This window comes from Parus major, chromosome 5, assembly GCF_001522545.3.
Source record: "Parus major isolate Abel chromosome 5, Parus_major1.1, whole genome shotgun sequence".
Lineage (NCBI taxonomy): Eukaryota > Metazoa > Chordata > Aves > Passeriformes > Paridae > Parus > Parus major.
The window spans coordinates 57,695,519-57,712,298 of record NC_031774.1 but is presented as its reverse complement, the minus strand read 5'-3'; the positions used below and the strand labels follow the sequence as shown (position 1 = coordinate 57,712,298).

General features: G+C 46.1%; 1 protein-coding gene across 4 annotated transcripts in view; it reads right to left on the bottom strand.

The window, feature by feature from the left end:
• Positions 1-3,551: 3,551 nt before the first annotated feature.
• Positions 3,552-16,780, bottom strand: part of SLC35F4 (solute carrier family 35 member F4) — a 109,561-nt gene continuing 96,332 nt past the window's right edge. For 3 of the 4 annotated variants that reach the window (XM_015632307.3, XM_015632308.3, XM_033515342.1), the window contains 5 exons: positions 13,442-13,661; positions 7,791-7,916; positions 6,544-6,736; positions 4,976-5,065; positions 3,552-4,000 (listed from right to left, as the gene is read on the bottom strand). In XM_015632307.3, coding sequence (XP_015487793.3) covers positions 3,759-4,000; positions 4,976-5,065; positions 6,544-6,736; positions 7,791-7,916; positions 13,442-13,661 — 871 coding nt within the window. In that variant the 3' untranslated portion in view covers positions 3,552-3,758. The remainder of the gene's footprint in view (positions 4,001-4,975; positions 5,066-6,543; positions 6,737-7,790; positions 7,917-13,441; positions 13,662-16,780) is intronic. The other variant, XM_033515341.1, reaches the window with a different exon arrangement.

The window sequence follows — 16,780 nt, the reverse complement described above, 5'->3', positions numbered from 1 at the left end:
GCTTGGGGAAATCATGAATTAAATGCAATGATGGATGTGTGGGAGCAGTGGAAACCCATGTGAATGCTCATGTTTTATCTGGTGTTTTACCCAGGCACTGCCAAAATCCTGACAGGGTCTCCCTGCTCCCCACACTCCCCAACCCCCTCTCCTGTCCATGTTTCCTTCTCCCAGAGTTTCACTCTGCAAAGCAAAGAGGGCCAAGGGCAGCAGCTGAAGGTTTGGGGTGGGGGGAGGCTGCAGGAGGATGCCCTTACTGCAGGTCACTGAGGCAAGCTGAGATCCTGGTCAGAGATGCTCATCCTTCTCTTTAACTGGGAGTTATTTAATGCAATAATGTTATTTTATTTTGTCTATATGTAAAGGTCAGTGAAATTCCTGAGTACTGTGCTGTAGAAATGTGGGGCTGGAGGAGCTTTGGGCCCATACAGTGCCCTTGGACAGCCCACAGTCCCTCCCAGGAGAGCTGGAAGAGTTTTATCCCTTTCTCTCATTTCATTTACTCCTTTAAACTCTCCACTAAATTCAGCAACCTGTGAGGGGATGGTGATCCCTCCAGAATTGGATTTTTCAGCAGATTTATCGCAGTCAAAATGAAATCCTTAACTCCTAAGTGCTCTGATGTTGGGAAAATAAAAGATACTGGGAAAAGCTCAAGGGGAGGGCAGTGCCATGACTTGGAGCAGGACATTTGCACACAGAGGGGCAAAGGTGAACCGAGGGGCACCACTCAAACACCCAACTGCAGCAGCGGATCTTAAAGCCTTAAAGCTTCTCCTCAAAAATGAGTTTTAAATCACCAAAAAAAAAAAAAAACCACAAAAAAAAAAACGTGGGCAAAGGAGGAGATGGGAAGTGGGTGGGATGGATTTTTGCCAAAGCAACGCCTGGGCTTTTATGCAAATCCCCAGTGAGTAAAGCAGAAGGAACCCCAGCGATGAGAGCAGGCTGTTGTTTATCCTGCTTGCAGCACATTCAGGCAGCGACAGCGTGAACAAATGGATCAGCAAAGGGAGGAAAATAACCCAGCAAGGCTCCCCTGGCTGGGATACAAACTGCTGTGGCTGATAGAGCTTGTTATTACACATCTGTAAGGTCAAGAAACACGGCTCCTTCCTCCCTCTGCTCCTTGTCGCTGCTATTGGCAGGGGACATTCATCTTCTCTCAGCCCAGGCTGGGGACACCGTGGTGCTGATAATGCTGCCCGTGCTGCTGCTGCCTCACTGAGCCCTCCAGAGAGCCCTCCAGCCTCTGCTGGGGATGCTCCTGGAGGTTATTCCCAGCACGTTTTGTTTTCCTTCCAGCCATAAGGAGAATCTGATAAAGCAGCTGCCGGATCAAAAGTGGCATTTTCCTTGGGTGCCACAGAAATGCAGCCTTACACTGCTGGGGAGGGCAGAGGGGGCTGCCAGAGAAATGAAACCCCACTGGGGCTTTGTGGCTTGCTGGGGAGGGCAGAGGGGGCTGCCAGAAGTGGCAGTGGTGGTGGAAGAGGCGATGTCCTGTCGGTCACTTGATGGGGATGGTTTTTGGTTTGCTGCTCCTCAGGTGGGTCACCAGCAGCATCAGCCCCAAGAGCCTCTGTTTGTGGTTCCTTGGGTTTGGTGGGTTCTTCTCCAGCTGGAAGGCTGAGCTGCACTCCAGGGAAAATCATTATTCCCATGCTTAATGAGGAGTTGGATCTGGAGGTTGGGCAGAGGTGAAGGAGGGGGATTAAGGCATCCCTGGAAAACATCTGGGAGCAGAGTGCCCAGAGCGGCTGTGGCTGTCCCTGGGTCCCTGGAAGTGTTCCAGGCCAGGCTGGACAGGGCTTGGGGCAGCCTGGGACAGTGGAAGGTGCCCCTGGCCATGGCAGGGGTGGAACTGGAGGATCTTTAAGACCCAATTCCAACCTGGATCTTTCCATGGACATCAAACCAAAGCAGGGGTGCTCTGCTCAAGCCTTCCTGGTTGGGATTACAGTCTTCTCAACACCCTGTGCCCCTGGTCATGGGATGTGTCAAGCAGGGGAAAGCTGACTCAAACAATGGGATTTTACACAGAATTCTCAATGAGCTTCCTTAAAGGATCCAGTCCCAGGCCTGAAGACGCTGCCATGAGGCTGCTTGCCAAAAAGTACTCATCGATGCATACTCAAAGCTTTGTTTTCCCCATGTGTTCAGTTTGGCAGGAGCTGAAATTTCAGTAAAACACATCCCCAAAACTATCTAGCAACGTAAATAAATGCATCAGCTCCAAAAGTGTGGGGAGAGGCCAAGCTGCCATGTGCTGGGTGCTTTCAGCCCATCAGCATCTTTGTAATTAACTTTTTTGGAGTATTTTTTGTCTCTCTCTTCTCAAAAGCAGAAGAGCAGGAGCTGTAAGAGGCTTGAGTGTGCATGCAACCTTACAGCTCTGGGTTTAGGGCACAGGAGATGGCTGAGTTGGTTTTTGCAGCCTTAATTCTGCAGCCATTTGATGAAAAAGCCCAAGTTCGTGAGTTTTTTTAATACACACAAGTATTTTTTCTGCTCTGCTGGCTTCAAGGAACAGTTTAGACATGAATATTAAAATATTAAAAAAAACATCCAAAGAAGAGTCAAATAAAGACTTAAATAATTTATAATTTACATTATTTTTTTTTCCTCCTGGTAGAAATAACATCAAAACACCCTTACTTGCTGTTAATCAAACTCACAAACTGGGCAGGAAAGTCAGCAGAGCTCAGTAATCTATGATACTTTCCAGCTGGTTTTATCCTCCTTTTAAAAACAAACAAAAAAAGCCAAACAAAAAAACAAACAAACAACCAAAAACAAAACAAAACAAAACAAAAACAGGGGAAAAATGTTTGTCTGCCTACCAAGTGCTCTCAAATAAAGAGATTTTGAGTAGTCAATCCCAGGACTGCTGTAAAACAGCCCAAATTATACAGCAACAGCCTTAGGGAAGGGACTGGGAGGTTGGTTGGTCTCATCTGGCGTTAGAAAGACTTTTCCAACAGTAGAAGTTAAGAAAAATATTTGTTTGTCCCAACGCTCTGGAAAATAGAAAATGGCATTTCCCAGGGACAGCAGCGATCCAGGATGTTCCATCTCTCCTGAAACCTGGGAGTGCAGCTTTCCTGGGAGAAAATGAGGTAAATAAAGCTATGTTTTGCTTTACTCAATAACTGGAATTTACCCAAATTCCAGCACCACTTCTGGAAAGGTGGTGTTGGAAGGAGGCACAGCTCAGCGTGGCCTGGGAGGAGAGGCCTGATGTTCTGCACACCATGGAATATTTACTCTGATAATAATTGGGAATATCAGTGCTAACATCAGTGCCTTTCAGAATGGATTCTTCAAAACTCCAGGAGAGGTTTGAAATGCTTTTCCAAAACTGCTGCTTCGCTGAAAGGGCACTTCATTGAAAGGAAGTCAAGTTGTCAAATTTTGAGATTTAACTGGAAATATCCAAGATTTGTATCCTCCAAAATGGCTCTACTTCTGCCAGCAGAGAGAGAGACGAACGATATGAACCTGATCCACATTTTAAACTGCCCAGCTCAGAAAGACACAAGCTTAAAACATTTATTACAAAAGATTTTATTGTAGTTATTTACACCCGTTCCTTGTTAAGTGTATAAATGTAAACATTTATTATAGATGTACTTCTCTTATCTTACAGTTCATCCCCTGCTCAGGTTAGATGACATTTTTTGAAGCATACAGGTGGTGAGGAAAGTTAAGCTATATTCACAGAATACACATCTGCGTGCAGGGACGCTCCTCCAGCCCTAGGCCAGCGGGATGGACACCGTCCCGTTGGCTCTGCTCCTGCTCCTCGTGTGGACGCTGGATTCCGTCATGTCCTCGGAGTGATCCTCGCTCTTCTTCTCCTTCAGGCTGTTGATGAACCTCAGGGTGATCTCGTCCCACTCCTCGGGCAGCAGCATCAGCAGGAAGCCGATGCAGATGATGATGGTGGCCCCCAGCCGCACCACGCTGAAGATCATCTTGTGCTTCAGCAGGTCCACGGCTGGGAGGAGAGGAACAACAAGGGCGTCACAACAGCAGCAGGAGGGCTGATGGCACTGAGGGCCACGTCCCTGTGACCCTCTGTGCTGCACTCTGGCCCTGTGGCTCTCAAATCTCCCTGAGCAATCATCTGACAATGCAGTACTGGAGTGCCACAGCTCCTCTGTGCAGGATCTGAGGGAGCCTGGAGGGACTGCATTAAACCTCAACATTTCCATGGTGAAGGGTCTGTGAGGGAGCTGAGGGGGCTCAGCCTGGAGAAAAGGAGGCTCAGGGGGCACATTCTGGCTCTCTGCAAGAAGAGGGTGCAGCCAGGTGAGGCTCAGGCTCTGCTCCCAGGGAACAAGGGACAGGACAAAGGGAAAAGACCTCAAGTTGGGACAGTTTGGGCATTAGGAAAAATTCCTCACTGGAAGACTGGTAAGGCACAGGCTGCCCAGGGCAGTGGTGGAGCCACCACCCCTCAAAGTGTCCAAAAAGTGAGTGGACATGGCACTTCACTTTATGGCTTAGTGAGCACAAGGATGTTTGGTTGAAGGTTGGACTTGATCATCTTGGAGGTTTTTCCAGCCTTAACAAACCTATGGTTCTGTGATTTCTGAGGTGGAAGGCACTCCATGGTAACTCTTTATCCACAACAGGCTGCATCAGCAGAGTGTTCCCTCAGGAACCAGGGATGGGGAGAGAGCAGCACATGGGCCAGACAGCTCCAGGCCCAGGCTCCCAGCTCCACCAACAGCACTACAGCACCCCTGAGCCTCCCACAGGCATTGCTGCACAGCTGCATTCCCCTAAAAACAAATATTTCCTGGTGCTCAAAGCCCCAGGAGTGATGAGGCTGAGGAGACTGAAGAGCAGAGACACAGGCTGCTCAAGAGAGGACTCTGGAGTCAATTTCCACCCAACAAATTATTTAAGCAATTAAATTGCTTTCTGAGTTGCCATGGGCTCGTTTTGGCAGCAACAGCAGTGGTACCTGCATTTCCAGGGACGCTGAGCACGGTGCCAATGGAGATCAGGATGGGGTAGGTCAGCACCACCCCAACGTTAACCAGGATATTGAAAGCTGGAGAAAAACAGAGAAAATAATACATAAAAATGGGGGAAAACACCAGAGTGAGACTTTCCTCCTCCACCTTGACTCTATAGTATGTAGATATTAATATGTGATATTTATATGGATTATTATATTTATATTTACATTTACATTTACATTTACATTTACATTTACATTTATATTTATATTTATATTTATATTTATATTTATATTTATATTTATATTTATATTTGTATGTGATATTAATATGTGTTATTTAGTATCCATACCACAATGAGGGAGTTGTCACAAAGTAATTGATTTTTAATCTTTAATAATGAGGTTCTCATATTCCATGGCTTTGCACAGGCTGTAATCAGGTACAAAAAATCAGGTCTTTTGTTGTTTGGGGTTTGGGTTTTTTTAGTTACATGACAGCACCCCCACAGAGCTCTGTTTTCCTTGAAAGATTAAAAAAACCCCTTAAAGTTTGCTTATGTTTCTTTAACCTTTCCTTGAAAGATGAAAAGCAAACTTAAGACTTTGATCACCCACCACCCAGTCCTGCTGATGAGTCCCCTGCATAAGGCTGGGTTTATACACTTGGGTGACAAATTATCCCTAATTTTGGTCCCCTAGGAGCTCTCAGGGCAGCTGCAGCAGCTGAAGATGCTCACAGCAGCCTGGCCACATCTCAGGATGGGATGGGCAATGACATTTCTCTTTGCTTCCATTTAATAAATGTGTAGTGTGACAAAAACCTCTTCAATTATGGAATAAAAGAGACTTTACCAAAGGAAAGGATGTTGTTATATGTGGAAATTAAAATGCCCCGGGGCTGAATCCAACAGATATTTTGTTGGCAATTCTGGCTCAGAAAGAGGGAGCCTTATGAGAGCCCTGCCCAGAGCCTGCAGCACCCCCAGAAAGGTGTGGGGGTGCCCCTGTCAGTGCACAAACATCCCCCAGGAGCTGCCTGGGAACATGCAGCCCTTTGAAATGGGATTTACAGCAGCCAAGCTGTGCCAGAGACAGGGGCACTGGTGTGGACCTATGGTAGGGATGAAAAAATAGGCAATTAGTAGTGCTGCTTCATGTTTACTCCCTGCTATTATTGTTAATTATTAATTATTATTAATTATAACTGTGCTTACATATCAATTATTAATTGTATATAAATTAATAGCAATGTTTCATGAGGTGTAATGAGAAATATGAATCATTTCTAAAGAGCACCAGTTTGCAGCAGGACCAGAATTAATCTGTGAGAGAGCTCTGCTGCTAAAGGGGATGGGGGAAATTAATTTTGCCCAAGGCTAAATTGATACAGGGTAGGAGGGATGAAGCCCCCAGAATTTTTTTTATTAGAAAAATTAATTATTTTATTAATACAAAATAATTAAATATTGAATAAAAATTAAATTAATATTAAACAATTCTATTATTATGGAAAATATTGTTTAATTTTTTTTTTATTATAAAAATAAATATATTTTTTTATCACATACCTAACCAGAGGCCAGCTACTCCACACAGGTAACCCCACGGCACAGCAGAGAAGGGGTACCAGTACTCCACCTTTGTGAAGTACAGGATGATTGGGGTGATGGAGATGAAGATGAAGTTGAAGAAGCCCAGGGTGGACACAAAATGAGCTGCTTCCCCGAAGTTTGCACTCCCAAGGAACATTTTGAACAAAACCTGGAGAGAAGAGGAGAGAGGAGGGGTTTAGACTCCATGCCTGCCATGGAAGGTCTCCACTGGGGAGAGGGGAGCAAAGGACACCATGCCACAGCCCAGCCCTTTTCCTACACAAGAGTCTTGCAGGGGGATCCTTGGTGGGATTTCTGCCCTTCCCTGTGTTTTAGCACCACGTCTTTACCACAGGGATGGCTGGGGCTGTGTAACAAAGCTTTACACAAAATGTCACAAGGAATAAGTGTAGAAGAAGCCAGGAAAAAGCAAGACTAAAGCAAGAACCCAAGGACACACCATTCATTAATTGAATGTAGAGGATTTGGGCTGAGTGTGGCAATGCTGGGATTTGGGAGGAGACTCCAGTGACTTCCACAGAACGACCCTGATGTGAGAGGAAAACCAGCCTGGAAGGGCTCACTCTGTGAGAATTTGTCCTCTATGAACTGAGTGACTTGTGAAAGGCCACAACAAATTTATGAGTGAGACGAGCAAAGTCTAAAGCTGCAAGGGCAGCTTCTGATCCCACCACAACTCACCCCAAACTTTAAGCATGCAGCTGAAAACAAATCTCAGCCTGAGACACAGAATCCCTGCCTTTCCCAGCCCTCAGCTTCCAGAGCAGCCACTTCTTCCAAGCAGAAGTGTCTGCAGGGAATTACCTGTGCTCATCCCAGGGCTCTGAGCCCAGCGTGTGCCAGGGAGCTGCAGGGCAGACCTGGGATGAGCTGGCCAACCTGGCTCTCCTCCCTGCTGCACATGGAAAGTGTTTATCAACACTTTGAAAGGTGTTGATAAACCCTGTTGTCATGATTTAAAAATGATCATGAACTCCTCCTGACGTGGCAGTGGAGATTTCATTAAAGGCTCATTAAGAAACGCCATTCTGGGTAATTGGCAGATGACAGCTAATTACCCTCGGGGTAGATTTCCTGACATTGTCACAACGAGTGATGAACAGAACAAAACATTTATTTTGCAGCCATCCTCTTTGTATTTGTGTCTTTTCAACAGCCAATTCTAATGGGTGTAGGAGTGCCAACAAACAGTTGTGACCTACCTTGTAGAGTGCAGACGTGGAGGCTGATCCCACGGCGTAGGCCACCCCAATAATGGAATCACCCTGGAAACCATCTGCATATGCCATCATTACAATTCCTGTGATTGCCATTATTGCTGCCACTATCTGCACAGACAAAGCAAAGCAGTGTAAAGCTGAGGTCATCACTGCCAGGGGCTTCTCAAGAGCGTCATTACGTGCTTGCTCTGACCTGGAGCTTTCTTGTTTTCCCTTAAATAGGAAAGATCGTGGGAAGGATGTAAAGCATAATGGAAGTGTGTGCACTGACAGGGATGTGGATCTACAGCACTGCAAATTCTGCTGGGGCCTACTGACAGAACATCCATCATTATGGATTTTGTCAGCTAAACATCCACTTTGGAGAGGCAACTGCAAGATCAAGAAATTTTAAGGCATCACGTTCTACTGTACAACGAGAGAAATATTTAGCAATGCCACCAATTTGACTTGAAACACAATCATTAGATGGCCAAACATCCTGGAAATTTAGTCCTGGGGAATGAGCCCTGTATTTTGGAACACCAGGGTACCACAGGGAGCTCTTCCAGCTGTTTTGGCTGTGTCCTGACAGCATTTTTGGACAGACATGACCAAATTTCTTCATGAAGCCTTTACCTTTGTGCTTAGGTTTTTGGCCTCATTTGAAAATCCCAGAGAGAGCATTTAAGGAGCTTCAAAGAAAAAGAGCAGGAATCGTTACCTATCCCATATCTGAAATCCTGGGTCTTCATTCCAAGAACCTTAAGGAAGTTGTAGGGAGCCCAGTGTGTTTCATTCTTTAAAAAACTCCCCCTCTCCACCTAACTTCCCTCAGCAGGTAAATGTGGAGTGTGAATTTCAAAGACACTGAACACCCAGCTTCCTTGGAGTGTTTCCTGAGCCAGTGCACAACTCCTGAGCCATCACCAATGTGCCATGGGCACTTGGCCTCTTGAAAACATCACTGAACTTCATTTAAGAAATATTTAGCCCTAGATAAACCTAAGCTTCAGCCTACAGACTTCAATTCATCTTGATCCAAACATGTAAAACAGCCTTTCAGAGCTCCCAGTTTACCAAGAGTCCCAGAAAACCACTGACACTCATCCCAAGCAGATGTGAGCCAGACTGAGGCAATAAGCACAAAAAAATTCCACAAAATAACTTCAGCAGAGCCAGTCAGGTGAGCAAAACCACGTTTCAAGGGACACATGGGACAGGGACACAGGACTGACTCAGGTGAAGGTGTTCCCACACAGGGGACAATGAGGAACCCAGAGACACCTCCCAGGGCAGGGCAAATCTCTGAGACTCCAGGTGAAAATGTCAGCTCCTAAATCCCACAGGCATCCAGGCCCACATCTTCCCAGGAAAACTCATCTCCTGGGTGAAGCTTGAAGTCCTTCCCCCTCACCATCAGCCCTATTTCACCAGTCCTTGAGGCACACAGGTGCCCCTGCACATGGCAAAGTCAGAAACCCCACTGCAGGTCTGGATCCCAGCTGATTTGCATGTAAAACACCCCAACTCCAAGATGCAGGTCAGCAAAACCCGCAGGTATCACTGGTATCCCCAAATTCACCATGAAATGGCAGCTGAAATCCAGATTCCCCAATGCCACGGGCTGGAGTCCCCTGTGGAACTGCAGTCTCAATGGGGGGATGAGATCTGGGAGGATTTCAGCAAGAGGGGACCAGGAGGTTTCCCCCTTTTCCTTCCCAGGGAACACATATTAGCAGCTGAGCCATCCTGGGGACACCACAGCAGTCCCAGCCCCAAAGCAATGTTGAGCCAGGACCCCTCAGACATCCACAGCCTCTCCTCTGAGTGTCCAGAACCCCCTGTCCTGCCACACTGCCGGGCTGGACTCACCTCAGGCTGCACTACACATCCTGCCCCACACAGAAATTCAGGATTTCAGCTGCCAGCTGGAGTATTTCCAGCAATGAGTCTGTCTCAGAAGGCAAAACAGAAGAGTTCAGTGTAGTAATGCCCTCCTTCCAAGAGCAAGGATGGAGATTTAACTCTTGGTGCCCTCACTGCTCAGTCCTTTCCTTGTGTCAGTGAAAATGAGTAGATCCATCATCCCCTTTCTTCCTGTTGTGAAAAACTCACTCCCAGTCTGCCTAAACCAAATTTAGAGAGCCAGATTCCTAATTGAATAGAATATTTATAAAGCCAAGCACTTTTTTTCCCCCTGGCACAACTGAAATGATGGGCAGGTGGAGCATCAACACCTGAGACTGAAAACAGCAGAAACATTATTTAAATGTCCTGCTGAAGGCTCCTCCTGCATGCTGCACACCAGGGCATCAGCACAGCTGACCTCTGCCTGCCTCAGGTGCTGGCTTTAGAAACCTGAGCTCTCATCTGCAGGCTGCTCTGCAAGGTCACAGGGAAGCAAAGGTGGCTGTCAACTCATTAAACCAGGCTTTTAATTAATGGAAGAGAGTAGTAACTTTCTTTTGGAGCCTCCTAGGTAAGGACTGATATTAACTTGCCTCTTTTTTTTTTCCTTTTTTCCCTGAAAGAGAGCAAGGCCAACCAACAGTTTATCAGAGACATTTTTTTTTCTCTGTGGAGCACAGCAGAAAATGAGGTGTAAAGAATCACAGAATGGTTTGGGTTGGAAGGGAACTTGAAGATCATCCAGTGCCAACCCTCTGCCATGGCAGGGACACCTTCCACTAGACCAGGTTGCTCCAAGCCCCATCCAACCTGGCATTGAACACCTTCAAGGACAGGGAAGAAACCTCTCTCCAGGCTAAAGTCGACATTTTCAGGGGAGAAAAATGTTCCCAAACTATTCTGTACCTAAAAAACATTGATTCAACTCCACACATGAAGCTCAACTAAGAGCTTAAATACACAAACATATAAGCATGTGTTTAAATTTAAGCAGCACCAGCCAGCAGAATTACTCAGACATGTAAAGTCATTTAAATCTTTGTGCTTGCTTTGAGCCAAAGCTGTCTGGACTTCCCAAAGTGTGACATGGACACGTTATTAATTTGATAGAGAGATGTTCAGAAGTGTCCAGGCAAAGGTTAGGGGGCAGGGATGGTTCTGTGTGTCCTTGCCCAGGGCAGGAGGTACTTCAGGGCACCTGAGCTCTACCTTTGATAGGTAAATAGAACCAGGGAATTGTTAAGGTTGGAGAAGAGCTCATCGTGTCCAACTCTTCACCTGACACTGCCAGCTCCACCACTAAACTCTGTCCCCAAGCACCACATCTACACATTTCCTGAGCACTCCCAGGAATGATGACTCCACCACTTCCCTGGGCAGCTTGTTCCAGTGCCTGACCACCCTTCCTGTAAGGAAATCTTTCCTAATACCCAACCTAAACCTGCCCTTGTGTTCTTCTCTCTCAGGTGGCTGCTACAGCTGATGGCACATGGCTCTGCCTGCAGAGGACACACTCTGGGTGCCTCAAACACAGCCACAGCAGCAGAAACTTTGTGTGCAGCCCTTCTGCAGTTATTCAGTGCTCCCACAGGTGGGATTGTGCCATTCCACAGGGTGGCCAGCGAGACAGGATTGCCTTAAGATGTGGCATCTGAAAATCCAGCCCTGCAGCTGGATGGGTGCCAGGGGATCAGAGGGATGTCAGGGAGCTCCCCTGTGCCTGTGGGCACCCATGGGCAGTCTGGGGACTGCTGCAGCCCCACTGGGCACACAGGGAGCTGGGGATGTGCTGCAGAGCCACTGCTGTCCCAGGCACTGCAGCATCCATCCCCACCCCGATGCAACCCAGACATCTCTGCAAGAGCTGCTGGGAGTTGAGCTCCTTGGAAAAGCTGCCTGAGCTCCTGGGTGCAGAGTTTTTCCACCAAAACATAGCTCAGGCTATAGGATTAAACCTTTATTTCTCTTCATGTCCTTCCCTGTCCAAGTAACCCAATTCCTGCTGCTCTCCGAGGGGCTGCGGGCGAGAGCAGCTGAAGCATTCAGAGCACAAAAAGCTGGGTCTGTGCTGCTCTGTCGTATTTTAGCTCTCAAACACTCTCCTGCATGGTTATTAACATCATTAAGTGTTATTCTGTCAGCAGAGCAGCTGGAAAACGCTGTGAATTACCTCTCCAGCAATGGGCATCCAGGCTCTGCCGGCGAGCAGTGAAATTCAGTTTATGGGCAGGGTTTGCTGCTCACTTTTCCCTCCAGGTTTTTCCTGTGTGAACCCCATGGTGTTTACAGCATTCCTACTAATGCATATTTATGGCAACCTTTTTTTACTCAGTGAAAAATAAGTAAGAACTGAAAATAGCTTTTATTTCTAGGTTTTCTTAACAGAGCAGGCTAGGAGAACACAAGAGCTACACTTGCTCCTCCAGAAAGTTGTTGCTTTGAGATGAAAATGAGCTTAAAGGGTACAAAATACTCAATTTTTTCAGATGATCAAGGGGCAGAGGGGGATAGTTATTGCTCCTGTTATTTCTGTAGAGAACTGAGGGTTTTACACCCTGTTTATTCTTTGAGTCTGTCAGTGAGGGTGGGTCACATTCACCTGATCTTTCTGTATTTCCAGCTGTGTATGAAATAGATATCCAGGTGTTACCTTCAAGCAAGCCTGGCAAGCACAATGCTCTGCTCAGTGTCCTGGTGGCTGCTCCAAAAGCCAGATGTGATACCTGTACAACAGGATGTCTTTTCCTTTCATTTCTGAACCCTTCTATCACACTATTAACCAAAAAACCAAAAAAGAATAAAAGACCGAAAAAAGAAAAAATAAGAAAAAGCTGCTGTGCCCATTTTCAAAAAACAAACTGACTTGGCTGAGTGTCCTGATCCATCATGCTTCCCATGGAACTTAAATCCAGCTGCTGCTGGTCTCTTCTGGTCACAGCCACCACACCTGGCCCCAGCCAGTGCCTAATGAAGTTCAAGGTTTTCAATAATTCAGTCAGGATTGTGCAAAATGGGACTTTGAACCATTTCAGAGGGGAAGCTGCATCAATGAACTAGCAGAAATCCTCACTACACCTCATCCAAGGTGAGAAGCCAACAGTTTAAATTGCTGCATGTTGGGAGATGTGTGTATGGAAAATCACACAACAAACTTGCTTTCCCCAGATCCAGGGGATAATTTTGTTTGAGTTCTGTTTTAAATTTCTGCAGGGTCCATTTTACTGCCAGTGGGTCCTGTAATACTTCAGTGCAAAATGCACCTCCAAACAAGAGAGCTGTGCTAATTTTAAAGCAATTTTGGCACATGCACATGTGAATGTGTGTGAGAAAAGTGATGGGGCAGCACAAGAAAAATCATCACACACTGAAAACATCTGTCTACCCAAACAAGGAATAAAACTGCTTTGGTTAGAACCTAAACATTCATCACTAAGTTTAAAATAAAATTAACTAAACTTCAGCACAATAAGCCAAGAAAGAATAGGTTTATATGAATCTGGAAGTTTTTCTATTGTAATTCATCGAGTTACACTTGGCTGTAACAGCTCCTTGAAATTCCCACACTGAATTTCTGAAGTTCTGGGGTCTCTAACTGATCCTGAGGCTGCACCATAAAACTACATGAGAAAGGTTTTCATGGTGTGGCTACACCCCAGTGCAGCAGTGCTATGGCAGCACCATGGCTGATGGGTTTAAGTGCAATTATGAAAACATGAGAGTGGAAAAGGAGGCACGTTCATTACCCTTGCTCCCATGAACCTGTCTTTGAGCACAATCCAAGAAAGCAAGAAGACAAAAGCTTTGTTACAACAGAACAGGGCAGAGACGTCTGTGGCTGTGAGCTTCTTTAAAGCCAGTAAATACAGGTAGTTAGTCAAAGTCCACAGAATAGAAAAGGGAGCAGTCCTTTTAAGAAAGAGTTTCAGCGTCAGACCATCTTCACCAAAAATCCGACTGCATTCCCTAAGGAAAGAAAAGAGTTTCAGTCTCAGCCAGGGTTTTCCTTAGCATTCACTCCAGCACAACAAACATTCATTAGGCTTTTATAGTGCTTTTCCTAACTACTCCACACGCCCAAGAGAATCCATTATTTAATTCACATAGGGGGAAAAAAAAGCGCACAATCTCCTTAAAACAGCAATTTCGCAAGAAGAAAAGACGTAACTTACCTGGAATAATCACACTCTGTGCAACAATAATCCCAGGGACTCACACACAGAAATGAAGGTTATCTATAATGTTCTGACAGCTCCCAGACTCTGCCTTCAAGGCCGTGAGCACAGGGATTAGAATCACCATTTTTTCTCTGCAGCTTCCCAATTTTCTTTTTTTTTTTTTTTTTTTTGCATTTCTCTAAGCCCTGTTTTCACTCCTATTGAAATATATTTTTATGTATGGCCAAGGAAGCTTTAAGAATTGCCTGAAGATACTCAAAAAGACTGGCAGACACATCAGTGTGGTGGGAAGGGAACCACCAGGCAGTGGGAGTGAGGCAGGCAAAGAGGAGTGTGAGAGAAGGGAAAGGGAGGGAAAGGTATTTAACAGCTTCATTTTACTGTGCAGTGAAAAGCTGTGTTTTCTAGGAGACATTTCCTTGAGGATTAAATTGCAAACAAAAGCCCCAGCTTCCCAAACACCGTCTCACACTCAGCTCAAGTGAGCTGTTTGCTTCTTAGGATTTCAGGAATCTCTGCCTTTCCCAGACTGGGAATGATGTTATTTAGCAACTCCACTGTCTGCACTCTTGGTTGAAGGTATTCCTGAAGATATTCCCATTGTGCTTCACTTCTTGGCATGGCAGGCTCCAGACACTGCTTAAAACACGGCAGCTCCCACAAGTGACCCCAAAGAGCAGCAGAGTGAACCAAGGCAGCCTCAACCTGCAGCACATCCTTGCAAGGAAAGGGATATGGAGGGATTAATCCAAATGCCCTGAGGTCCTGGGGCTCCAAAGTGCTCACAGCCAAACATGGCTGTGTTTGGAGGATTGCTAAAACACTCATTATGTAGAACTAATTAGCAACTTCAAAGACTGTGCTGCAATGTGATGTCAAAAATGTTTGTTATTTGGGGGTGGTGGGGGTGGTCTGATAATTATCCTGATTTGGAAGACAAAATTGTTTTCAATTTCAATGTAACCATTTTAACTAATTCTTGGGAATTTTGCTGTTAAAGACACCACAGTTTTTTTACTCTTAAGATTGGAAACCTTCACTCTCGTTTTGAGGAAAGTAGATTAATAAGAGCTGTCTAATAACTGAGATCAGGTCCATCTTAACCTGATTCTATTTAATAACCACTCATTTCCTGATGCCACTAAGACAACCTGGTGTACAAAGCAGTCATTTCTGGCAATAATAAATTCCATTCTCAAACTCTGTGTAACAAGTTAATGCTCAGGCTGGTAGATCTGCTAATTATCTCCTTCACTCCAGTGGACCTCAATGCTCTCAGGAGTCCTGTTCACCAAAGACCAGGATAAAAATGTTTAAAATATAAAATAAGAACAGCTACTGGTGTGCATCATTTATCTGAGATGCAAAGCAAACACTCAGGGAAGCAAATAAATTAATGCCTAACTCTGATTGCAGGCTTTTGTAACTCTGATTTCAACAGGAGTTAGAGCTGACAAGTTTCCATGTGTGAGAAGGGACTCACTGGCAGCACTCCAGTGCTCCTTAACATGCAGATATACCAGTTTACCTTTACAAAATTCTTCCTCTTGAGACTGAGGAGGATGCAGAGGGTGAGTGTGGGCTCAAACTACATCTCACCTCAAGACAGGTGGGTGCAGTGTGGCTGTGTCACCATTCTGTGGCATCACAGCCAGGGTGCTCCATGTCCTGGCAAGGACAGACCTGCACTGTGAGCTCCACACCTGTGTGCTGGGAGCTCTGCCATCACTTCTGGATCATTATAAATCAACCTGCCTCAGGAGCTGACAGGATCTCAGAGGAAAAAAAGCCTGTGGTGTGTTAAAACAAGGCAGAAAGGTGCCTGGGCTGCCTCCAGAAATGCAGGGCACAGCTGGACCCAGATGCCAGAACAGGCCAGGTTTTGTTGTCCTGCAGATCCCTGGGATGTCTGCACACAGACAAACCTGGAGCAGAGTCAGGAGGATGGATCCAAGCACCCTGACAGAGTGAATCCTCAAAGGAGGAAGGCTCAGTGGGTGTTACATTACTGTGGGTCAGTGATTTGGGAGAGGCAGCTGTGGCTGTGATAATGTCACTTATCTCTGAGCTCCCAGAAGCAGTGGGAGGGAGAAGCAGAGATGCAGAGCCAGGAAAAGAATCTGGGAATGCTTCACAGGCCCCAGGCAATGGGCTGTTTAAGCAGGTGAAAGGGCTTCCATCACACACAGCAGTGGCCAGACAAAACAGGGGCTGGTGGTTCCTCAACTCTCAGTGAAGAAAATACAGCAAAGTCTCTGACAGGGCTGTGCTGAGTGAGGCAGAGACTTGACTAATTCACCCCTGTGCCTAGGAGAGCTCCATGAATAATGCTCAGTCAGTGAGGAGTTAGGGAGAATACTTTATTTTCCCAGTCAGATTGCCTGAGGCTCTGTGAGGGCTGGTGGCTCAGTGGTTAACTCAGCCTCTCTGACATGTAACTAAAATTAAACTTGCAGGAGTCATCAGACATGACAGTGATTAAAACCCTGGGCTGAGGAGAGAAGGCTCCCTGGAACCCTCCCCACACAAATAATGCTGCAGGCTGCTGACTTAGAGGCACAGACATATCTAAGGGCAGCTGACCCTGAAACTACGACACAAACTATTACCAAATGCACAAGAAGCCCATTTAAAAGCTGTCCTCTAACACAAAATAACTCTTTTTACTTGCAGGTAGCCCTCAGCCATGAGCTCTGGGCAGTGTGCCATGCTCTCAGGAATTACAGCACCTCAGGCAGTCGTGCAGCTTTGCCTCTGGCACCCACTAAATAGCTCGTGTGCCCTCTCAGTTATTCTGATGCCTGCACAGGAATGGATTTGTTCCCTCCTGACACACAGCTGCCTCTGGAGTGAAATCCAGCAGCTGGTTTTAAGCAGCTCACAGAAAAAAAGCAGCAATCAGGCAGA